The sequence below is a fragment of the Tyto alba genome, unplaced genomic scaffold (genome assembly GCF_018691265.1).
Source record: "Tyto alba isolate M040663 unplaced genomic scaffold, T.alba_DEE_v4.0 Super-Scaffold_48, whole genome shotgun sequence".
Classification (NCBI taxonomy): Eukaryota; Metazoa; Chordata; class Aves; order Strigiformes; family Tytonidae; genus Tyto; species Tyto alba.
Genome location: NW_024881324.1, coordinates 17,104,513 through 17,129,778, shown reverse-complemented (window position 1 = coordinate 17,129,778; position 25,266 = coordinate 17,104,513). Strand labels below are relative to the sequence as shown.

General features: G+C 40.4%; 2 protein-coding genes across 6 annotated transcripts in view; one reads left to right on the top strand and one right to left on the bottom strand.

The window, feature by feature from the left end:
* Positions 1–8,827, bottom strand: part of DROSHA (drosha ribonuclease III) — a 74,592-nt gene extending 65,765 nt beyond the window's left edge. The window contains exons 1-4 of one of the 3 annotated variants that reach the window (XM_042806766.1): positions 8,764–8,827; positions 5,327–6,184; positions 2,044–2,136; positions 831–1,062 (exon numbers count right to left, since the gene is read on the bottom strand). In XM_042806766.1, coding sequence (XP_042662700.1) covers positions 831–1,062; positions 2,044–2,136; positions 5,327–6,177 — 1,176 coding nt within the window. In that variant the 5' untranslated portion in view covers positions 6,178–6,184; positions 8,764–8,827. Of the gene's footprint in view, positions 1–830; positions 1,063–2,043; positions 2,195–5,326; positions 6,185–7,342; positions 7,610–8,763 lie in introns of those variants that run through there. The other 2 variants (XM_032991916.2, XM_032991917.2) reach the window with 2 other exon arrangements.
* A 37-nt stretch (positions 8,828–8,864) lies between these two features.
* On the top strand, positions 8,865–25,039 carry CUNH5orf22 (chromosome unknown C5orf22 homolog). 3 transcript variants are annotated; one of them, XM_032991925.2, is made up of 9 exons: positions 8,865–9,001; positions 12,213–12,358; positions 13,541–13,690; positions 15,973–16,435; positions 18,429–18,491; positions 20,643–20,764; positions 21,672–21,738; positions 22,351–22,490; positions 23,889–25,039. In XM_032991925.2, exons 1-9 carry the CDS (start codon positions 8,897–8,899, stop codon positions 24,019–24,021), a joined length of 1,389 nt encoding a protein of 462 aa, XP_032847816.2. In that variant the 5' UTR covers positions 8,865–8,896; the 3' UTR covers positions 24,022–25,039. The 3 variants fall into 3 exon arrangements, with proteins under 3 accessions (XP_032847816.2, XP_042662701.1, XP_042662702.1); XM_042806767.1 differs by lacking the exon at positions 23,889–25,039 and adding an exon at positions 22,941–23,482; XM_042806768.1 differs by lacking the exon at positions 8,865–9,001 and adding an exon at positions 9,101–9,235.
* The last annotated feature ends 227 nt before the right edge of the window (positions 25,040–25,266 follow it).

Sequence of the window (25,266 nt, the reverse complement as noted above, 5' to 3'; positions counted from 1 at the left end):
ACAAAAAAAACAGTGTTGAAATAGTGCATGAACACAATATGTACCAGTGTTTCACAATGAAAAGCAAGAGTGGGAGAAGACAGATCTATGTGGTTCAGTGAAACATGGAAATACCTGTTAAGGCTTCAGCATACCATTACATTGCTCCACCAGGTGAATTAGCAGCGAAATTACTTCATCTGCTTTATCATCAAATCTTTGGCCTAACAAAGCAGAACTATGTCTAACTATATTCACTACAGCTCAGCATTGATTTTTAACAGGTTTAGAAGAAACAGGAAGCCTGTGAAAGCATTCTGCGATTAAAAAGAATTTTATCACACACAAGAAACACAAAACCCAGCTCATTTTGTTGCCTGCTTTGAATCACCATGAATTCACTTTCCACATCACTCTCAAAAAAACCCCACAACTAACTACAAACACAAAAAACCTCAGAAAGCTCCCCCCCATCACTCCTCCTCCAGCAAGTGTTACTATTAAGTACAAAGAATCCTAACTCCCTGCTCTGTACAAAATTTCTCCAAGGCTGTGGGAATATATGGTGCTTGAGGCATCTTTGCTCAAATACAGATATAATGGAAAAAACACCCTTCCCTCCTGGACAGAAAAAAAGGACCCCTCCCTCTTCCATGTACCACTAATCTGAATGCAGACGGAAGAAGATGGTGAAAATAAAGAACACCAATAAATCCCTTAACAGGGTTGAAAGACTGAGATGGCTGGGAGAAGGATTAAATGACACAAAACATAATCCTGCTGAAGGGTTCTTATTAATCACGTAATCAAATAATCAATAAAGGAATTTGAGAGTTCTCTAACAAACATACCACTTGATCCATAGGATCATTGGAATAATAGCTTTCAGAATGGGTACAGCGAACCCAGACTGGCTTAAGTAATTCCTCATCTTCCTCTTCATTTTTTTCAGATGCATTCTCCTCTGATTCTTTGTCTTTGATAGCAGTATAATTTTTCTCTTTGCTGGAGCTCTGGTTCTCTGACCACCTTTCTCTGTCCTCCTCCCACCTGGGTCTCTTTCTCTCTCTGCTTGGAGACCGGCTTAGTGGGAGAAAGCAAAAAAAAGCAATTCTCTTTATTATTTTAACAGTGACTCTTTTATAATGAAAAACAAATACTTTGCTTCAGATCAGTACATCATTCTATCACATAAATTACAGCAAAATCCAATTGCCTCTTCCTGCTTTTAACTTGCAACATAAAGAGTAGCGTACTTTGTAGTTCTGACCTACTACAAAAAATGACTTAAAATTGAAAGTGTTTTTGTATTTTAAACCCTATTCAAGAATTAGAATGAAAAAATATGCGTTCTTTTAGATGAAAATTCCTATTTGCATTCTAGGTCACCTTCCTTTAATTTAGTTCCGAAGTTGGAAACTCATTGCTGAAAATTAGAAGTCACATCACTCACAACCAAAAGTTACAACACAAAGAGGTTTTAATACATAGTCCACAAACTATCTGCATGAGAAAAGAATTAGGGTTTTATTAGAAGGATTATACAGAAGCCACACTGCTTGTGTTACTCTAACTCTGGTACTCCTTTGAACAACACATCTGTGATATTTATGTATTGCAAGAGTAATATTTTCAAAAGATGAATGTAGGAAAACTACTTTTTTTTTTTTTTAATATCCTCTGGCTACAAAGCCAATAATGTTGCACTGGTTTCAACTATCCAGAATTCAGAAGGAAAGGAGCATCAATACAAAAAAAGTTCCCAAAGGATGATCTAAACATAGAGTGACATTAAATAATCTTGGTACTCTACAGACTGGAAGCAGATATAAGAGGAAGTCTTTAGGACACAGCAATGAAGCCCTCTCTCCAAAGATTAATCCTGTTTCTAAATCTACAACGCTTTGAGATAACTGTCATTTGCATGTATAAGCAGATGGTTATAAATTTAAGACACTCATCTTTTCTGAGTTTCAAACCAGGCACATATACATACACAAAAACACCCATGTGTGGATGCACAGAGCCCAAAATGCACAAGAGACCAAATGTAACCTTCCTTACCTTCCTGCCCTCTTGTAATCTTTTTTGTAGGATCTGTCTGGTGATGGTGATCTTCTGCTGTCACGGTGCCTATGCCTCTCCCTTTCCCGCTCCCTTGGAGAGTTCAAAACATAAATTAAATGAGAAATCTGGCATTTCATATATTCCAAACCTGAAAGGAACACAGAAGCAGGCTGAGATCATGTAATGTAAAAAGATACACACATGCTGACTGCTAGAAACCCAGACATTCTTAATGCTGACCTTCAAGAAACTTGTAAAAGACAGTCATCTATCTCAATACGACAGTTAATTCATACCATACAGAAGTAAATTCTACAAATTCACCATGGGACTTGCTGCCATTCTTCCTCTTCTCCTGTTATGAATGGCAAAGGGTAAGATTATAGTATCTTTAACAATTCTTAGTTCCTCAAAGGAAAAAACCTATTCCATGCACAACAGCTTTGTAAGCACAGAAGACATTCAAGTGTTTCAGGCAAGTCCTCTCTTCTGGACAGCCACCTGAACCACCCACAAAAACCTGATAGACACAGAAAATCTGCATCATGCTGATTATCATCTACAAGACTCAACCTGCACATACACATAATGAACCTGACCACTCAAACGATTACTGGGGTAAAATAGCTTTAAATTAACTGAAGGCTTGGGGAACAGTGGCTGGAAAGTTGCCCAGCAGAAAAGGACCTGGGGGTGTTAGTCAACAGCCAGCTGAACACGACCCAGCAGTGTGGCCAAGAAGGCCAATGGCATCCTGGCTTGTGTCAGAAAGTGTGGCCAGCAGGACCAGGGAAGTGATTCTCCCCCTGTACTCAGCCCTGGTGAGGCCACACCTCAAATACTGTGTTCAGATCTGGATTCATCACTACAATAGAGACGTTGAGGTGCTGGAGTGTGCCCAAAGAGCAATGAAGCTGGTGAAAGGCCTGGAGCACAAGTCTTATAAGGAACAGCTGAGGGAACTGGGTTGTTTAGCCTGGAGAAAGGAGGCTCAAGGGACACCTTATTGCTCTCTACAACTACCTGAAAGGAGGTTGTAGAGAGGTGGGTGTCTGCGCCTCCTCACAAGTAGCAAGTGATAGGACAAAAGGAAATGGCCTCAAGTTGCACCTGGTAAGATTGGTGAGATTTAGATCAGGTATTACAAAAAATTTCTTCACCCACAGAGTTACTGAGCACTGGAATAGGCTGCTCATGGAAGTGGTTGACTCACCATCCCTGGAGGTATTTAAAAGACATGTAGATGTGGTGCTTAGGGACATGGTTTAGTGGTGGAGTTGGCTGTTAGGTTACACTCAATGATCTTAAGGGTCTTTTCCAACCTAAATGATTCTATGAAGTTACTGTGTACACAAGGCAGCAAAGATCACACAGGCACTTTTCACACTCCGCTAACAGCTGATAATTCATTAGTCCACAGTCATTTGTGTATCTGTCAAATCTCCTAGTAAATGAATCTGCTGATACACATGGAATTATAAATATGTGCCTCAGGTGGTTTGGTGGGCTAACAGAATGAGTCAAGATTATTTATGAGCATATAGATGTATGTTTCTATATGCAAAACATGAAATAGAATGCACATTTACAAAGCAGAAAGTTCACATAAATTATCTATTGTTCTTCTCCACACCCTTTCATCCTTCTCTGCCCATGCCTTGTTCAAGCATGGATTTCAGTCTTCAGAGAGAGCATATTCTATGCCATCTGATTTGCCTGAGAAATGGACGCTGTGCAAAAAATACACCAAGACTGGCAAACAGTTCTCATTAAAATAAGCAGATAGATTGTCAAGTAGACCTGGAAGCCGTTGGCCTCAAGCAGTAATCAACGAACGTCTGAGAAAAATGCTAGTGAGAACATGCATTTTCAAAACTTAAAACCGAACTTTAAAATCTAAACAATGAATTGTGAAATTACATGGCACATATTTGAGTCATCTACAAAGAGTAGAAAATTCCACAAGCTCATCATACAGAAAAGGCCAGTGCCTTAATGCCAGCTGCATAGAGTTTTAGGAAAATCCTCTTCTGGAAATCAAAGTAGACTTACTGAACTTGAAGTCTGGTGTTTTGGGAATACAGCTGTTTAAGGTTCTGCAATCAAATCTCTGTATCTAAATCAAAATGGCTTCATTTCCACAGGCACCACGTGTAAATTCATGTTTCACAAGTGACATGAGAAAGCTCAGAGCTTCTAGAATTAGAGCATGTGATCCAGGTGCCCTGACAAATACTTAGATACTTAAATTTACAGTATCTCTTTGAATATTCTGACTTAGATCATTAGACACAAAGAGCCACAAAGAGAACAAGTCTAAGATCTGAAAGATTTAACTGATGACCATTTGCTCTAAAAAAAAAAAAAAAAACACACAGCAAACTGCATCAGGTCAGCTCATAATTTGCAAGCTGTGTTTATGAAGCAGAGGGACAGAAACTTCATGATACACCCCAAAATAAGCAGTCCACTCATTCATCTGAATTATGTCAATGTAGCCTACAACTCGCCTATTTCTTTTAAGTGATGTATGCTAATTTTCACCTTCGTCCTCTCTCGTGATCACAGGCTGGCTTGCTGAGGTCTTCATCCTGAACAGAATCACACAGGCAGGTCTAAGCACCCACTTGGAGGTCCCAGGAAGTCTGCACACATCTGCACTGGTGTCCCATGAGGATGAGGACAGAGCAGGATGAAGAACACCGCGCAACATGCTTTTCACTAAAACACCTCACTGCAGGGATTAGATATGTGCTCTTATCAGAACATAAACCCCCTTCAAGTGCTGCTTCTCTACAAATACAGGGCTTACTCCAAGAAAGACCAAATTCAAGGAACACCTGGAACCCTAACTCTAGCACCTAAATCTTGAAAATTGAAGTGCTGGGACTTAACCATTTGTAAGGCTCAACTTTGAACACAGTCTTTCGCACAAAGTTGTGCCAACTCCACTTTCATGCCACATGTGCATGTTTCTATGGTAAATACCCACGAAAGTAGAGCACTACCCAGAAATCCACTCAGTTTTCAAAACAAGAGCTTCTTTGCTTCCAGCTATCTCCATGAACACGGGCAACAAGTCTGCCAGCTCGCAAAAGGGAGGCAGAAACAGTGTACCTGAAAAATGACAAAACAGTAGCTCTTTCCATGAGACCTGAGTACTGCCTACCTCCTGAGATAGAGTGAAAAACAAGGGTGAGGGAAGAACATTGACGCAAACAAGTACTAAGGGACAGTGATGACAGCTCTCCCTCTGCAGGCAGAAGATACCTCAAGTTACCTGTTACGCTCATAACTTCTGTGGTGAGGCGATATCCTTCCCCTGTCGTAATCGGTCCGGTGCCGACTGCTTTCCTGTCTCCTCCTATCTGGACTCCTGCCTCGATCCCGACGCTCCCCATGGTTAGCGGACCGATGCCGGTCACCGTGGATGTGACTGTGATCCCGATGCCTGTGCTCGTCGTAGTGCTTGCTCCTGTCAGGAGACCGTCTATCGCTTTGAGACTTCTCTCCCTGGTACTGACCTGCGTGGCGAAAATGGCTGCTGCCACCACTGCTGTTGGTGGTGCTGCTCTGAAAGGAGCCAGAGCTGTGCTGATAGCTATTGAAGTTCGGTGGTGGGAACGCTTGCTGTGAGTACCCTGCAGAATACACAGGCTGGTAGTTGACTTGCTGCGGTATGACTGGTGGAGGGGGAGGATGCGGTACCGTGGGAGGAGGCATCATGTAAGGAAAGGTGCTTTGCCCGGTAGGAGTTCCCGGCACGGGAGTGTTGCTAGGATTTGGTACTGGCGGAGGAGCAGGAGGAAAGCATGGAGGCACTGGGAAGCTCTGTCTCATCTGGTGGTTTGGAAATGGTGGCCTCATGGGACACTGGCTGATGGGATTTTGCGTGGAAGGGGGCACTGGAGGAGGATAGGGCACAAAGTCTGGCCTGGGAGGCATGTAACCGGTAGTTGGAGGGTTTGAATAGGTTGTTGGAGGGGCTGTTTGCTGGTCATACTGGTACTGTACAGAGGGCTGTTGTGGGTGAAGCTGTCGTAGGTTCTGAGGGCGGTAGGTCTGTGCTGAAGTTCTTGCTCCTGGTCCCCCCTGACCACGGGGACATCCTCGCCCAGAATGGAAAGACATGGCTCACCTTTAATCAGGAAAACAAAAGTCCAGCATCACACAATTTTGTAGGATGTCCTTAATGCATTTGCAGGAATTACTCCCAAAGCACTGAAATTATAGTTTCTGCAGTTCCCTTTAACAGAAGCAGTGAACGATGTCCACTGACTCTCACTAGAAGCTTTGTGCTCCCTGGACCTCTAATATAGGTCATTTATGTCCCTTTGATTCCTTTAAGACTCTAATCCACAAAAGCACTCTGTCTTTAATCCAGAATCCAAACTGGATGACACTCTGACTTAGGGCAATGCTAATTTCCACAAATCACTGATATGACAACTGGCCGAGGATACAAACACTTCTGCTAGTATTCACTAGACATTTTGACGTAAAGCCTTCAGATATCCCACACAAAAGAAACTACCCATTTTAACAACTGCAATTATCATCCAAAGTTCCACAATGAAAAGAGTCTTTTCTAGACTTCTAGAACACGATTCTAAACTTCACGAAGAATGGCTTTACTAACACCTCATTGCAACTTACCTGGTTCAACAAATCATGTAAATTTAAAATGAGATGGTAGCAATTTACATGCACAATTGAGACCTCAGTTTAGTAAAGGACTGAGTTCAACAGATACTTCAAAGTATTTTAAGTTAGGTATATTTTTGTGGAATGAGGATCTTACATGTTACAGAAATAATTTTTATGTAGACTGTGCTGTTATTCCAATTTCATTTAAATAAATGATTCCCCAAAAAATCCCTCAGCTGCCTGCTTTGACCTGTTACCGTTCCAGCAATTGCCTCTGCTTCAAGTAGGCCTAAGTCTTGCTCAAAACTATGCATGTATTTAATGCATTGTATTAATGTTTATAAATTAAAAACACTGTGCTTCATTAAAGTTAAAATTCATTATTTAATTACACTGTTAAATTTCAAAAACTGGAAAAAACATCTAAAATAAAATTTAAAAAAATCATTCATGGTGTCTTGACTGGAATGGAGAGAAAAAAAATTAGTTAAGCAGTTGCAGAAGTCAAATCCTATTTTCCATATGGGGAAAGGAGAGAAAGGCAGGAGACACACACATAACTGGAAGGATCACCAGATAAAGAACACAAAGCCTCCCTTTTACTGAGGCTTTGTGGATGCAGAAGTACAGCCACAGAATATTCTCCCATCTGCTACCATGCAACATGGCTACCCTGGAGTGCGCAGAGCACTGCTTTCAGCTGCATTCCGGAGCCAGTGCTGCAAAAGATGTAGCTTGCTGAGAGACAGCAGACAACTTCTGGTGAACTGGAGGGAGAAAGGAAAAGAAATGAAGCGGGCAAGGACTGACATCGAAGAAGGGAAATCAAATGGACCCTAAAGTGTCTCCTTACGCATGCAGGGCTTAGTGGAAGCCACTGGAATTGGTGGCAGTGGCATTCATTCCCTCTCCAGAGCAGCCAAAGGCCAAAGTGAGTGACAATCCCACATTTCTAGGAGGGAGGTAGCGGCCATAATGGTAAAGCCAATTGCTCCTTCCAGTCAGCCCGTGCCTGCTCAGTACCCTCCAACCTTGTAAAAGCTCTTATTTGCAGTGTGCATGTGTGGGGAAGTCCATTTCCATTATTTTGTCTGGCAATAGTACAACCTTTTGTCATTATTAATACCAATCCATTAGATGCTGAGCCAATTTTGCATTAGGTCTCCTGTCATGATCTTACATAGCTCATGCTTGCAACAGAATACTGTTTTATACCTGGCTGACATTTACATACACAGTTTACTAAACAGGCCAGGTTAAACTCTTATTATGTTAAGCAAATTAAAGCAAAGGCCACTCTACCACGGTGTCTTTCCTTAAAGCACATTTCTTTTTAAGATGTTACAGCATTCTAATTAAAGGTCTTGTTTATCAGCTCTCTCTTAAATAGAGCTCTAAGACTTTCCCAACATCAAAGAATTGCTCTGGTTCTACCATCTTAGTTTCACTGCTTCAGAATGCACAGAATCACAGCTACAAAAAAAATACATGACATTATTTTCAAGCCCTGAATTATTTGAAAGCTCCCTCTGTGGCAAACTTCGGCCACGTTCAATTTTCATTTAAACTTAAATAAGTTTAAAAGCACTGGAAAGGACAAACTCTCGTTTTTCCGGCACCCAGAAACGGAAATTTATTGTGCTGGTGGAGGCCGTCACCCTCAAAAGTAACTCGAAAGTTCCTCCAAAAACACCGAAAACCTCTTATCTCCCCGCAGACACAGCCGAGAGCAAAGGGGCACCGAGACCCGGCCTCGCCCAACCACTAACGGCCCCCCACGGGCCGGCAGGCAACAGAACCGAGCCAGACCCGGCGGCGAGCCCGCGACCCGCCCGGCCAGGCTCTGCCTCCCCGCACCGAGAGGCCTCCTCAGCCGCAGGCCGCCCGCCGCCGCCCCGACCCCGCCGGCACCGGCGCCGCCGCCGCGTCCCGCCCTCACGCCCCGGGGACCGGCCCCCGCCGCCCGCCCTGGCCCCCGGCCCCCCCGCGCCGCGCAGGGCGCCGCGGGCGGAGCGAAGCCCCCGCCCGCCCCGCGACCCCCGGCAGGGCAACCGTGCCCGCCGAGCCCACCTTGCGCCCCGCCGGCCCGGCCCGCAGCGCGCCGGCTCCGGAAGAGGAAAACGGTGGGAGGGCGCTGCGGGCGGAAGCGCGGCCCGGCCGCGGCGGCGGGAGGCTGGGCCGCGCTGGGCCCTGCCCGGCCGGCATGAGCGGCGGGGGCCCGGCCACCGGCAGCGGGGCGCGGCCCCGCGGGGGCTGCCCGCGGGCCTACTCGGCGCTGCCGGTGTGGGTGGTGGAGGACCACCAGGACGTGAGTGCCCGGCGCCGGGACGGGGAGCCCCCCGGGCGGTGCATGGCGCGTAACTTCGTTTGTTGCTTGCTTCCTTTCGTGGTTCGCGGGGCGGAGGCTCGGTGGGGCAGGAGGATCCCCTCCCGGGACGGGGGCGGTTGGCAGCGGTGCGACCGGGGCCTCCCCGCGGCGGACGCCTTCAACCCGCCTCCTCCTCCTCCGCTGCTGAAGCAAAAATGAAGTTCAGCAGCTCAGGTGGCCTGGATTTCCTTCCTGATTCAGTGATTTAAGTTAATTAATACCATGATTGGATTTTGGCCTCTTTTTAACCGATTATTGCTGACTGCTTTTTGGTTGCTTGCTTGCTTTTGGTTGTTTTTGGTTGCTTGCTTGCTTGCTTGGTTTTTTTCTCCTGGGGAAGGGAGGTGTGCCGTAGTTTCTATAGTTAAAAGGAAATAATACCTACATTACACTGTTCTTAGATTAGCTAGGTATCAGCTCAGTATTTTGAAACTCAGCTCAGCACAGTGTACAAGACATCAATAGCAAACCGCTAAATATAATCACACCCTAACAAGCAGAATGACTGGCATTTGCTGAGAAACGTTAAATATGAAACTTACCTTTTTTAGTTAAGTAGTTAAACAAGGGGGTGAAAACCGAGTTGCTTTTGAACTGCTTTTTCTGGTTTCCCATATGATTTCTGTATAGTAGCGTAAGCTAAGGCCTTAGTCCTAAGGAATTAGATTCTTTACCCAGTGGTGCAGAAGCCCTCTGATTTCAGTGGGGATTGCTGGGGGCATGAAGACTTTGTGGAGATAAAACTGAAAAGCATTAACACTGTCGGTATCTTGCAAACAGAAAAAATTACTGTGATAAAGTTTATTAAAGCAAGTAATGTTCTGAACTTGTAAGCAAATAGTTTAACACAGACCATTTTTGCTAAGAGTCACTGAAATATTTGGTGCTGCGATAGCTGGTTTTCCTTGGTAACCAAGGACTAAGAGTGTCACTGTGATAAAAGTACTGAGATAATGACTATTAATGATTCATCTTTGTTTTGTTTTCTACACTTCTATTTTCAATTAACTTAACAAAGTCTATTCATACTAAATATATATGCTGTGTTTTCAGTATATGTGTGTACATGCATTGGTCTATCTTGCATAAAGCATATATGGCCTTTCATCTCAAAGTGTAAGAACGTCACAGAAACTTTATATGGTCCTTTGCTGACACTGATGTTCCTCTAGGGCAAGGTATCACTAGATGCGTCGTACTTTGATTAATAATAACAGCTGATGTAAAGGAAATTTTGTTCTTAATCCAAAGCAAGAGAGCTTGCAAGGTTAGAGATCCTAGTTGCTTGTATCTTCCTCCATCCTCTCCTGCTCTCACAATTTGTAGTAACAATACCTGAAGGTAAAACTTTAACTGGTTCTGGTAGGCCAGATGATTTGCTTTTTCCAAAGGAGTAAAAGTCATGGATAAGAGAACCCTTGTTATTTTTAACCTTGAGGAATTTACTACTAGGTAGATGGAATACAGTCCAAATTTCATCTGTCAGTCGTATTTTATGGTTATGCCTATGCAGTCCACAGGATTTGTCATCTTAATTAGTTTTATGTAGAAAAATTAGCTCAGTTTCTGTTGTAATGTAGAGGTCGTGTAATTCTTGTTGCCCAGTCCTTTTACAGTCTTTGCAGTCCCATTATAATAAGGCTGTGATTCACAGTCCTTGCTGGATTTGTTCTGACAGCTAAGGTAGTTACTGTCCCGTAACTGTAGGAGGGACTACGTACTGCGGTTCTGTGTAAGAGGTATCATGAATCAGCCATTTATGTTTTCATACCAAAATGGTTTTCTCATTTTACCACCCTGCATTATTGTACTTAAGTGGTTTGTCTCATCTCCTGTTTTTCACACTTTTGAGTGAAGACCTTCATCAGGGGATAAAGTTGGGCAGTTAAGAAAGGTAGCTTCTTTACTGCAGCCACTAAATCATGTAGGGATTAGGAATTAAGCCCTTTTTTCAAGGGGGATAGGTTAAAAGATCAACTACAGTTTAAATGATGGTGTGGTCAGTTTTCAGTCTATATTTGTTAACTTATAAAACAAAAGTAATGAGATGTTTTTATCTCCACAGCACCCCTGCGTGCTGTTGTGGTTTGAGCCCAGAGGACAACAGAGCACCAGGCAGCCTTTCACTGGTTCCTTCCCCCATCATGGATGGGAAGGAGAGTGTGAGGCAGAAATGACTGGAAGAATCAATCTAAGGAGTAGCTAGCCCATTATGGTCACAGGCAAAAGACAGACTCCTTAGGGGAAGAAAACATCACTTTAGTTCAAATGCTAACAAAGACAACACTTACTTAACAGGCAAGGCCGGGACAGTGAGAAGGGCCACCACATCCAAAAAAAAACACCTTCCCACCGCACACACACACACACCCCCACCCGCTCCTCCCGTCTTCCCAGGCTGAGCTCTGCTCCCCATCTCTCTACCTCCTCCCCCAGCAGCACAGAGGGCAGGGGATGGGGGTTACAGTCACCTCTCGGGAGGTGGGGTGAACGCTGCACATCCCTCCCCTTCTCCACGGGGCTCCCCTCTCACTGCAGACAGTCCCCCACGAACCTTCTCCGGTGTGAGTCCTCCCCACGGGCCGCAGCCGTTCCCGAGCTGCTCTGGCGTGGGTCACCCCTGAGTGTTGCAGTCCTCCCTGATGCACTGATACCTTGGCCAGAGGTGGGTCCGACTTGGAGCTGGGGGAGCTTTCAAGATGCTTCTCACGGAGACTACTGCTGTAGCTCCCTCCCCTGCTACCAAAAAACCCCACCACAGAAAACCAGCACACACGGTGAGGAAGCTTTATAGCACGGACAAAGCAATGCAGGGACAATGTTCTGCAGAAGAGGAAAGGTATTCCTGGGGTTCAGTAGTAAATGAAAAAACCTAGGAATTGAGTTGAATGATTAATGAGAAGAGCTTCTGCAAACAAGACTTCCTATGAAGAAGAAAGGGAGCAGAGCTGTGATTCTTCAGCAGCTTCTCATGTGTGGAACTCCTGGGCTCATAATTACTACCGTTCATGAGCGTCTTGCCACTGGAGTTGTTTCTCCTTTGTATTATTTTCCATCTTCTCCCTCCAACTCAAACTAGTGGTTTTGTTATTAAAGCCATTGCATTTTTCAGCTCACTGGTTACAATGGAGATATTTGTGTGTTGTTTTAGGTGCTGCCTTTCATCTATCGTGCCATTGGTTCAAAGCATCTTCCTGCCAGTGATATCAGCTTTGTTCATCTTGATTCCCATCCAGACCTCCTCATTCCTGTGAATATGCCTGCAGACACTGTATTTGACAAAGAAGCTCTTTTTAGGTGAGTCCTGGATACTGCATCAGATTACTTTAAGTCTGCTTCCTTCTGCCTTTGATTTACAGAGAATATTGGTATGACCGTGTAGGATGTATGAACAAGAGCCATAAGTCAGCCTCAAGTTACATCTGCCTTTTCACTTTTGCTGAATACTTTTTAATGAAAAAAGTTACGTTTGTGTCTTTTGAATATGGTCAAATATTTAGGTCGCATATCAAGCTATTTAAGATTTACAAATTTACTTTGTTTAGTTGTGCAGTAGCATATCATGTTATTAGGCCAATTAGTAGTTTGTCTGAGTATCAGGACAGCACCCTGAGTGGATGCTCTTATGTCTGAGGAGCTGTGGATTTAAAACAGCCTTTCTCTCTTCATACTGGAAAATTGACGTTGAGATCGAAATAACATCTCCTGTGTTGATGTGATGAATATGTGAAGTTGAACAAGCTTTTCCTATTAAGATTATTAAGATCAATACTTTCCTCCAGCTTCTCAAGTAGATAACAAGCCACAGAGTGATTTTTCCTATTGTTTGTCTTTTCCTGTTTTGAAATAAGTATTGATTGCTTCAGTGTTATGGTGATTTACATCAATTACAAGATGATGTAATTGGTACGTAAGTAGTTGTATCATGCTACCATTAGTCAATATTTTGTTTTCTTTGTTGGATGAATAAGAAGTTTTGTAGGCTATATAATACACCTAAAAAAATGGGGTACTGATAATCAGGAAAGTTGCTATTCTGTAGGTGCTGATTGACACACTTTAATTGCTGAGATTATATTTAAAATCTACTTAGAGCAGTTTACCTTACAATACTCTCTTGAGGTCAGTTTGAAGTTATTTAGAACAGTGTGGGTGATGCTCCTTGTACTTTCCTCTATGTGATGTATCAAGAGAAGAAGGACAACAAATCCATGTAGTTTATAATCAAAGTGCCACACTAAGAGGGAGGCTGATTGCATTCTATAATCCTAACTTTAAAAATTCTACTGTAGACATTTTTGTTCTATGAATACAGATTTCCCTCTGTTTCTTTGATGACATGAACCTTACACAGAATACTAATTTCATGATTTGCATGAGGGCTCTCAAGATGCGGAAGATGTTTGTTGTGTTCCTGACTGTGTTTTACTAACAGGGAAAGTAACAGTATTATCTCCAGTCTTTCTCTGTTCATTACAGTGAATTAAGTATTGAGAACTGGATTATGCCTGCTGTTTATGCTGGCCATATTTCTCAAGTAGTATGGCTTCACCCACCCTGGGCTCAGCAGATCGTGGAAGGAAACCACCATTTTTTAGTTGGGAAAGACATATCAACAACTACAATCAGGTAAATTGTCTGCTGTCATATGCTAATAATATAAATGCTGTCTCTGTAGCTTTTCATGGGTGTTTTTTTATTCTTGGAGAAAAATTAAAATTTAATTTGTATTTGTGAGTTCTTTAGGACCTGATATGGCTGACTATTTGTGTGAATGGGTACAATTAAAATTGTGCCTTAAATTCTCTTTTTTTATAGGTAACTCGATGTTCACATTTCATTTCAGCTCCCAAGTTTTCAATTAGTTTTCTTAAAGTCAAAATCTCAGAAAGCAGTACTTTTCAACAGAGTATTTGGGTAACAAAGGGCAGCAATCAGATCCTCCTCGGTCCTCCCTTACGAGGACAAAACAAACCTAGTTCCTTCAGCTTCCTCATCATGTGCTCTGGCCCTCTAATCACCTTAGCGGCCCTTCTTCAGTTTGTTTTCATCTCTCTTGTCCTGATGCCCCAAACCTCAGCAGAGTATGTCAAATGTGATCTCACTGGTGCTGAATAAGAGGAGAAATCTCTTTCCTTCCCTTGATGATTCTGTTTTTCTCACATGTGTTTTTTGGGGCTTTTTAAGTTTATCTACTAGTTAGGCACTGAAACAGATACACAGGCAGACAGAGAATTCTCCATTCTTTGATAAAGTCACAATTCAACTGGTCAGGGCCCTGGATGCCTTCATCTAGCTTCAAAGTTAGTTCTGCTTCAATCAGATGATTAACAAGAGACTTCCAGATGTCCCATCCAATCTTAATCATTCTGTCATTCAAATTCCGGTAACAGCCCCTCATAATTCTGCAGAATGCAGTCAATGACATTTTCACATTCACCATATTCACTGCATTGTCATTTTGTACAGCTTGAATCGACGTTTACAAACCCTGCCTCTTTCCATCGTATCAGAATAAATCTTTTGAAGCAAGTTTAACAGCAGATGGCAGAGAAATGCTTTGTTTTACCACATAAAAACACAGCAGCTCTACAGTTCTGAATCTGAGGCCTAAAGTATACTATAATAATAAGAGAAAAGCTAATGCTTTTAGTTACATTTAGCCATGAGAACTAGCACACATATAGAAATACTTCCTGATGGCTGAATAGCTCTCCCACAGGTCCTCTGGTCACCATAGCAGCCTTGAAAACAACATTTCAGTCTGCCTTTTGAAGAAGGTCAGGTATCTTTTCTTCAGGTTCTGGGGTTACAAAAATCATGAAGGAAGAAACGGAAAGAGTCCTCAGAAATGGGAGCTTCCTGAAAGTTTTGTTGGCAGCAGGTGGCTGGAATAGGCAATAGATACCTTAGTGTCCCTCTAAGGGAAAGGCTGTGGCGTGAGCTTGTGTTGAACGTTGGAGAATCTCTGAGAAGAGGTCCTGTGAATGCCCCATCAACAAGATGAAGTTGTGATTCAGGCTCTCACCTTAGCAGACTTGGGATAATCCAGCCACAAGACACAGGGGAACTAAGCTTCAAATTATTGCTGCTCATTAAATTATTTGTGGTTGTGGTTGATTGATAATGATACCCTGTAACTAATTGAGGCCTTAACACAAGTAAGCAGAAGTTCACACCACTTTTTAAGCTTGTTTTTTAATCTGAATTTACAATGCTTAAGGTTTAATGTACCAAAATATGTCTTGAAAATAATACTTTAAAATTTTCACTGTAAGCAGAGTTTTTAGTGTTGATTTTTGTTTGTTTGTTTTTAATTAAATAGATTCCATTGATATGTTGCTCTTCATCCTCAAGCTACCTGCTCTCCCCCACTTAGAACAGGGAATCCGTATTGGTGGTAAAGAAAAGTTAAATGCTACCTATTAATTCATAATATTTTATTTTTACTAAATGAGGATCCATGGGTTTTAGGGCAATTCTCAAAATACGACTAACAGAATTTTTCTTAAAAAATTACACCAAGACAAAAATACCAATAGCTTTACAGTCTTATATGCCATGGTATCAACAATATCTTGTTAAATTATGAATTTTTTTTTAAAATGCCATTCAGTGGCAAATTAATCTTAGTAGCACATAATGTACAATCTTACCCATTAAAAACCTTGTAGGGCTATCATAAAAAATGTAGAGTGAATTTTAACATATCGATTCAGCAATAAAGAAGTATAAAAAACTTTAATTTAGAAAGCTGTGGATTAAAATAAATAATTTTGTGTACACAGTTTTATTGCTTTTGTTACCCTTCAATCATCTATTCATTCTTCTCCGAATCCCTTCAGTGTACATGCTTTTTCCTAAAGTCTTTGTACAGATGTATATTAACTGTGAGTTATTGTCAATTGTAGGGTTACAGGTACAGATCATTACTTTTTAAGTGATGGTCTTTATGTCCCTGCTGATCAGCTTGAAAACCAGAAACCTTTAAATTTACACGTTATTCTCATCAATCCTACTGAAGCATCAAACAGCCAGGAAGAAAATGGTGAAGTAGCATCTGCTAAGAGACTGAAGCTAAATACAGATGGCACAGCAAGCACTGCTTCTGCCTCTTCATCAGTGGCTCCTGGTGACCTTGATCACAGCACCCCCAGTCAGAAGAAAAAGGAAATACAAAATGCAAGTGCCCCAAACAAGTCAGAAACATTATCAGAGTGCTCAGCTTCAAGCTCTCTCAGAAACAGCAAATGCCCAATGAGGGAAGTTGTTGAAGATGTCTGCCAAGTACTGCAGAAAGGGGATGCATATGTTTTGGACATTGACTTGGATTTTTTTTCAGTTAAAAATCCGTTCAAAGAAATGTACACACAGGTAAGCATGACAATGGAGAGGCCTCTTACTGTCCACAAAAGAATACCAGTCCTAGCATCTGTGTCTATGGAGAAACTTTCACCTAAGCTAAATTAGCAGATCAGATGATCATGATTAGTGAATCGTGATAATATATGAAGGAGAGACATTCTGAGGAAGTGTAAACTCCAGAGAAGTACAGCAACCACGTAGGGGTAGATCCTTATATTTGAATAGGTATTGAGTGCACGTGCAAGATCAAAATTGTATGGCTCACTTTTGCTTGTTGCTTGGGACATAAAAGTTATACTTGGGTTACCAAAAGTAATGTTCCAGATACTCACAGCAAGGTTCATCAGGGAAGGATGAGAGATTGTATCATTTTTTACCCCCGAAGAGTGGTAACTTGTTCTGAGGAGAGACTGTTAGTCTCATTTCCTTCGTCTGGACTCTTATAAGGGTGAGCAAGCAACTGTTTTCTCTGATGCCATGGCTCTGAGCTTAAGACTCTGCCTTGTGTTCCATTTATAATTTGCCGGCACAGCAAAGTTAGATCATCAGTAGAGTCATAAATATGTAGATCCTCAAGGGAGCAGAGCAGTTAGCAGCTTTTGATGTGAACAGGATTTTTAGGAACTAGCTAATCTTCCCTGAAAATTGAGCGTGGTGTTTAGGTTTACAGATTCTTCTGCAATACCCTGACTGTTGTTACCATTTATATCTCTATAACATGGCTTTAACTTCAGCCTGTGCTGGAGAACATCTGACATCTTTGAGTTTCAGCTAGACTACTTCTTCCTTGTTTAGCATAAAGAAGTGAATATAGTGTCTCTGACCTCTTTGCTTCTGACATTTAGCATTTATGATCACAGTATCTTGAGACAGTGTGCAATGCCATTTGTTCTGAGTCACAAAGAGAAGAGTACAGCAAAGGGAAAGCACCGTGGGGGTCTTGCCATATAAGAATAAAATTCAATACCTCTCTTAGGTAAAATACATTCTGAATAAAATAATGGAGGAGTTTGGGGGGGTGGGTTTGGTTTTTTGGGGGGGGGTGGGGGGGAGGTTGGTGGTGTAGGGAGGGGCTGGTTTTGTTTTATTTCTTGTGCTTTTTTTTTGATTTTATGCTATGATAGGTTCACAATTCTAGGAACAACTTTTGAAAGTGGGCTTGTACAGAGCACCCAGTGTACCTTTTTTGATATATGATTTCATTTGCAGTTAATGTTTCTTAACTAGGTTCCCTAAAAAACTATGATAATTCCATCCAAAAATTTTTCGCAAGCTAACACTTGAAATGTAAGAATACAAAGAAAAGCTAAAAAGCAAATATGGTTCACCAATACAGAAGAGTATTGTCTTCCCACCAAAAAAGTCTAAAATCCAAAACATTTCCCTAAAGATGCCTTGTTTCTATAAAAATTGACTAGTCTGCCCTTTCTTTCTCTCTCTGCTCCTGAAAAATTCATGAGCGTTCACCTTTTAAATGCTGTCAAATAAATAATGAGGTCTGTCTATCCTTGATTAATTAAGCCTAAATGTTATCAGGAGAAGGGCTGACAAGCCACTGTAATAGTTTACTTGTGAACTCGGCCGACCAGCCTGAAGCCTTTACCTGTCCGGTTTTCATTTACAATTGTACTCTCCTGATAGTTCTGTCAGCCTACGTCTGCTACCTCAGTTTTACTCAACCTCTCATTGGGACCATAGTTCAGCAAAATGCATACTTAATTTCAGAGACTCTTTAGCTAACAGACTGTAAATACTTAGCTTTTAAAGCCGTGTTCTTGAAGTCAGGTTTAAAGTTAAGCAATTGCAAATTTGGCTGAGGCCGTGAAGTCCTGCTTTCTCAAGCCTCACAGCCTCTTCCTCCCCTGCATTTATAGAGAGTTGTCTGCAGTACTAGAGGAATGATTTTAGCGGTCAGATTATTTTATTGGAGAAGCAGGGCTTTGAGGATTTTGTTTCTCATTTGAAAACCCTAATTTTTTGCCTCTTTTTTTCTTTTTCAAAGACAGAATATGAGCTTTTGCAAGAGTTGTATAATTTCAAGAAGCCCCATAAAAATGCAACAGAGGTATGGTATTTCCTTGTGGGATGTATGAGAGAATGATTGTTTAGATTTACCCAATAAAAATAAGTTACAGCAAGGAAGGAATCTGTGAAAGGTGCTTAATGAAGTGGTCTCCAATTAAGATATACAGCATGCTGAATGCTAATCAGCAGCATCTTAGGAGTTCTTTCCTATTCAGCGTTTTGGTTAAATGCGTGAACTGCATAAATATTTAGCATGAATGTGAAAATTAATTTCTGTAAACAAGTGGTAATTGACAAGGAAGAAATGAACACATAGTAAGTCACCTGCAGTCTTCTTTTTATAGCTCAACAGGGCTTTGGTCTGTTTTTTGTTGTTTTTTTTGGTTTGGTTTGGTTTTTTTTGTTTGTTTGTTTGTTTTTGTTTTTCTTTCTTCCCTCCCAGGCTCTTCCCTTCCTTGCCATAGTCACTCTTCCTTAATAGTCAGAGCTGTGCTGAGTGCCTAACAAGTATTTTACCTATTTATTTAGATGTGGAAAGGACAATATTATACCACTGTAATGTACTTTTCATTGTATGCGTTGTATGCTTTTGAATCATGGAAATGTAAGCCTACTGTAGCTGCCAAAATAGTCTTTTAGCCCTGAGCCCAAATCATGGAGACAGCCATGTTAATGGTCACGACACCAAGTAATTTCTAAACAAGATCTTGTCTTTGCTTTCATGATCTCATCTGAACACTGTTACAGAGAGTGTAATATATTCAACACATTTAATTATTGCAGATTAATGAATCCTCATTAATATGTGTGTATAAAGAAATGGAGATATGTGGAGGATTGTCAAGCTGATTTTCATATTTCTTAGTCAATCATCGATAAAAGCGGTTACCTATTTAAAAGGTAGTTAAATGTGAAAGGGTTAAACTCTTGTGATTTAAGTTCCCAATATGATTTTGGGGCATAAGTTATTTACAAAAGCCAAGAAATTTATAGGATGCAACTGAAATAGTTAGCAGATAGTAAGTAACATAGGTACAGAACTGAAAAAGGGAAGACCAGGTAGAAAACTAGTGACCTGTGTGTTTTTCAAAGTTTCAGAAAATATCCTAGATGTCTAGTCCCTTAAAACTCTGGAGTAGGGTTGCATTTCCATCATACGACAAGATAATATTGTGTTGTTTTGGTGGGTTTTGTTTGGTTTTGTTTTATAAGTAGTATAGAGGGGGATCGAACATGTCTTTAAGGTTAGTTACTGGTGTTGCTTAGAAAAGTGTCTTATTCACACCCCAGGATATGATCATAAAACTGTACTTCATGAATGATTGATACCCCCTCAGCTCCTGTCAAAAATTAGCCCAGAGTTGATATCACTGGTCAAAAGAAGCAGCGTCTGTTACATGATACAGCGAGCAGAATCCTAAGAAGGAATTGCTGTGTTCTTAATTGTTATCCATTTATTCCAAAGTGCTTTTTAATTTCCTTCACACACCACTGCCCTGAGCATTTTTAATACCAAATATGCCAAGTATTGCTTTTCATTTGATATGTAGGATCTCTTTCCACAAATGTTTGCATGCTCAATTATATTCATATATGTAGTCTCACTCCAAAAATATTACCTCTTTATGTGTTCTGAACTTTTAAAGAAAGGGCATAAACATTTGCAAGATCAGATCAAGAACTGACATTTTAAATTAATTCCATGTTTTTTTAGGCATGTGGAGTTGATAAAACCTCAAAACATCACATTTTCTTTTGTTTTTTTTTTTTTTGAAAATACATTTGATTTAATAATATTTTCTTCTTAATTTTAAAAATTAAATTCTCCTTTCATTATAAAAAGGTAAAGCTTTTACTCATATGAACATTTCAGTGCTGTAGAAACAAATCCAACAATTAGTCATAAACAGTTTCTTAGCTCTCCACAGTGTCTTCTCCTGTAATGTATATGTCCCTCTTTTTCATTTGTGCTAGGAAAGAGCAAAGACAGGTGATTTATTCTGAAGGTACAGCAGCTTCTGCAGTCATTGATTCTGATCTTCATGAAAAGAGGTTTTGTGGTAATGAATCAGTTGTTTCTGATTCCCCACTTTCAGCAGATCAGTCATTTCAGAATTCAAATCATAGGGTAAACCATGACATTCTTACCTCTTTTTTTTCCTAACATACTTTTATATGTGCTTATTTAAAGGAGGACTTGCTGGATTGTGTTGAAAACCGTGTTCATCAGCTAGAAGATCTGGAAGCAGCATTTGCAGATTTGTGTGACAATGATGACGAAGAGACCCTCCAGAAGTGGGCTTCATATTCTGGGTAGAAGATTTCTAAATGGTTTAAAATGCAAACAGTAGTTTGGGACCTGATTAGCCCAGCGCTCTGCTAACAGAAAAGGAGGGAGTCTAGATAGGATCTATGCAAAGCTACCATTTTTCCTTTAGTTTTAGAGGAAAAAGAGTCAGACAAAACAAAAGGAAAGGCAGTCTGCTGTCTTCAGTGCCATATTAATCCTTCCAAAATCAACAAATTCCTGCAAATTCTGTTGTCTGTGGAGGGAGGCATGTTTGGTGACTAAAAATTTAGTGTGCAGCATAGTGATCTGTGTGCAGCATATCTCTCAAAAAAGCAGCAAATTATGGAGTTTATGGAGAAGGACTTCTTTGGTGCTCCCAATGGTTCTGCTTTCAGTATGAAAATGGAAGTGAATGAAAAGCTGTACCTGAGCAACTGTGTCCACGAAACACCTCGGTGCTTTTAAACTACATGTTTTCAGCTGAAAAGAAACAGCAAAACTCTGAGCTTTCCTGTTATAGGAAAATCATTGATTTTCCCCATCAAATGCAGCAGTTACTGCTAGACCTGTAACAGTGACCACAAGTGTTCCATATCAAGTTCATATGACTTTGAGCTACAACAGCTTCTCCAGGTCTGCCCTTGAAGAAGTGCAAAGAGGTCTTGCCAGAGGCAGGTATAAGGGCTTCCTAGGAAAGACCTGGTGAAACAGTACAGTAGTACCAGTAATTTGCATTTTTCTCAGGTGCAAGATGACACAGACGGGCAAATGTCATTTTCAAATCCTCAGCCATGATAACTTCTATTTTCTTCTTTTCTCTCTCTCTCTCTTTTTTTTTTTTTTTTTTTTTTTTTTTTTTTTACCACTTAAGGTAAATATATATGTTTCCAACTGTTTATGTAACAAGTTTTGGTTTTGTTTTACCTCCAGAATGAAGCCACTTGTTCAGCTAGTTCACAGTTTGAAAACCAGGATGGAAAGCCCAGACTATGAAATGGTAGGTGACTAGGTAAAAGAGCAGAAAGTAGACAGATTTCAAAAGCATGGCTTCAACAGGGTGGGAAAAGATCATGCTTCATTTCATTTCAGACTTGCTTCTTGATTCAGGAGTTCAGGCGATTTTGGTAGTTTTCCTTTTATTTTTTTAATGCCTTATTATTTAGGCCAGCTTTTCATTTTAAAGCTTCTGAAATTCTACTCTGCTTGTCTATATTAGGCAACATTAATGTGATCTTTAGGGACTGTCACGTCTCAGGCTGCTTTCTGTGAAGGAAGGTTTCATTTCACCAGGGTCTCTTGATACACTTTATAGAACTTAAGGTACCTATTTGTAAAAGATCAGACCTATCATCTTCAAGGGCTGCAGCATACTCTGAATTCATAAGAGAGGCACAGTGTACTGAAGATAACGAAACAATCCATACAGTCTCCAGAACTTTGTTCTTTTTGTTTAAAGAACAAGTTGGGAAAAAAATACCTGACTCTTACTGCATGAAGAGGTGTAAGTTACCTACTGTGCTAGGAATGGTATCTTAGAGACTTTTTACACAGATAAGCTATATCAATAATTCATCAACTGAAATTAAATTTCTGTTTAATTTATATGTAGGTCCATCAGGCTGGTCTGACCTGTGATTATATGGAGCTTCCTCACCATGTTAGCACTGAAGAGGAGATCGAAGGCCTCATACAATCCGTTAAAGTTCTACTAAAAGATATGCCAAAGCCCACACTTGTGACAGTTGCTCGGTAAGACTGTGTAGATACTTTTACTTTAAAACGATGACTGTGCTTATGAAACTAAATAATTCTATTAATATAGAATTATTGGTTGGCACACTTAAATTCTGTCTTAAAGTGGAAGCCTTACAGTGTAGTGAAAATTGACATTTGAAAATGTTGATCATAAGGCAGAGACTGTATCTACACAGCTAAGGGAGGGTTCTGTGCTGATGGCCAGTTTTACTGGGCTTTAAAGTAGCTAGCAGATTTCAAAAGCAGTGAAAACATGATGACTTAATGAGCTTCAACACAGGCTATATAAAGCCTGTGATGAAGTTTTGTGTGTGTTGAGACTGATGGCTGTCGCCAGCATTCATACTTCTCCACTATTTTTATTAATTGTGCTAGTTAGAGCAAAGCTAGTTCAGAGAAGCCTGAATGAGCTGAAATCTCACCTTCCTTACTCTCTTGCTCTAGGTTTTATTGTACTACAGAGAAGACTTCTGTTTTCAGTGAAACTTCTGAAGGAAGTGGTTTTCACCTAATAGGCTGGAAGGGATTTATATTCTAGAAATCTCTAGTAAAGCTTTGTATGGGGTAAAAGTTACCCTTCCAGGACTGTAAGGGTATTATTTGGGAGAACAGGATGGAGTTTGAGGCCAGAGACCTGCAAGAATGAGGGATCTGTCATGGGAAAACTTAATTTGAAGACCACAGTTTATCTGTTGACAAATTGTTATACTTTAATCACTTCAGAAATACTAAGTGTGCCTTTAAAGAGCAGGCAACAATATCAGCAGCTGACATGAAATTGTTTTTGTCAACAAGAAATAATATGGCTAAATACCTACAGCAAAAGAAAGCTGTATTTCCTGTGTCAGCTGCGGGGTTATCATCTACTGTTTCAGGGAAAATACAGAATCATTTATGTAGATCGACAGATAAAAAAATCCAAGAAGTGTCAGCTCTGCTTTTTTACTAGTATCTGTTTGCAGTTCGTTAATAGATACTGTAAATAATGTTATATCCCAGGGATTGTGAAGATTTGTTTTTAAGTTTTCCTACCTGTTTTACTAGTAGCATTTGAATTTTTCAATCTTAACTTTCCACCAGTCCTTTAATTAGATCATTTGCTTGAGCTCTGACTGCAAACATGATCTGTGTCAGAGTCAGGAAGAGAGTAGAATTGGAAGGATGAACAGGTCACATTCTTAATCTGCTCCAGACTTTCTATTTAACTTCAGGCAAACTGTTACCACTGAAAGCAGTGAGGAGACACTACACTTTGAAGGGATAATGGGAGGCAGAACTCACCACAGGTTGAAAGTAGCTTCAGCCTAGACACAGAGCACTACAGGAATACAAAATGTGGTGATAGTGCTGATACCTATAATATCTCATGCTTTTTTCAATTCCTTGTTACAGATCAAGTTTGGATGACTATTGCCCTTCAGAACAGGTTGATACCATTCAAGAGAAGGTTCTCAATTTACTAGGCTCTGTGTATGGCACTCTGGATGTGCACTTGGATTACTCAAGCACCTCATCTTCTTTGTAACCTTTCTTCATGTATTGCCCTCTACTGCAGTGGGTTAATTTAAATTGCTTATTAGTTATGGTTGCAATGGGAAAAATACTGTTATTTCAGCAGGTGGCACTAGAACCCAAGCTGACCAAGACCTAGTTTTGAGTTGCAATGCTTTCTCCAAGTCAGCTGCATCTGAACAGTTAACTGTTTGGCTCTGCAGATTAGTTCTGTGATTATTATTTTTACTGTCTTGCTTCTTAAAATTAGTGCAAGATAAACTATTTTTTGTCCATAAAACTTATTTTTTCACCTGATTTTTTCAAGTGTCTGTAAAAAAAGTAATAATATATATAACTTCTTAAAATACATGGATGTCTTTTATCTAATTAAACTTTTTTTTGGTGGATTTTGATGAGTAACAGACATGTTCCTGAGTTGCGTTGTATCTTTTAAAAATTACCTCAATAATGCCATTAAGACATGAAGTTTACATAGTAACCTTCCTTAACTTCTGTGCTTGACGTAACCAGGCAACCCCCTATAATTTCTCTAGAGCAGCTTATGGCTCTGCCCCATCCACAGAATATCATTTATATTTATACTCTTGCATTAATATTGTCTTATTTTGCCTTAGAGTCATTGGTGACCCAGATAATACCCCTAATGTACAGAGATTGGCTTGGTATTTCCATTTTAACATATTTTTGAGGATAAAAAGTATGTGTGTATGTGTATGCTTTATCTGTTGAATCCTGCAAGGATCCTGAATTGATGTTTTCTTAAGAAACAACCATTTAACTTCACTGAAGTCAGCAGCAAAACCTTCTGTACCAGGTTTTTGCTCATTTCAGTATTCCTATTTGGAAAATAACAGTTTTAGAATCATTTAATTTAGAAAGCAATCTGGTTCTAGAGAAAACTGCCACTTTCAGAGGAAAATAAAACCCACAGGATTTATTTGGGAATGAAACTGAAATGGGAAAGAGAAAATACCACCTAAAATATTGTCTTTTATTATGAATAAATTTTGCCTCTAATTTCTTCTTAAGTAGTTAAGTTCATTTGGTAACATTAGTATTTGTTCTACAGAGACTTTGTGTACTTTTACAGTTTTTTACTAGTGCTGCTGTTGCTATAAATTACTATACTATAGGTTGCAATTATATACTTTTTTAGAAGTATTTCTTCCAGCAGAATAAATTCTATAACCGTGGAATGATTTTCTTCATGGTTATGCATTCTGTCACAAAGACATGGCTAGCATGAATTACAAAC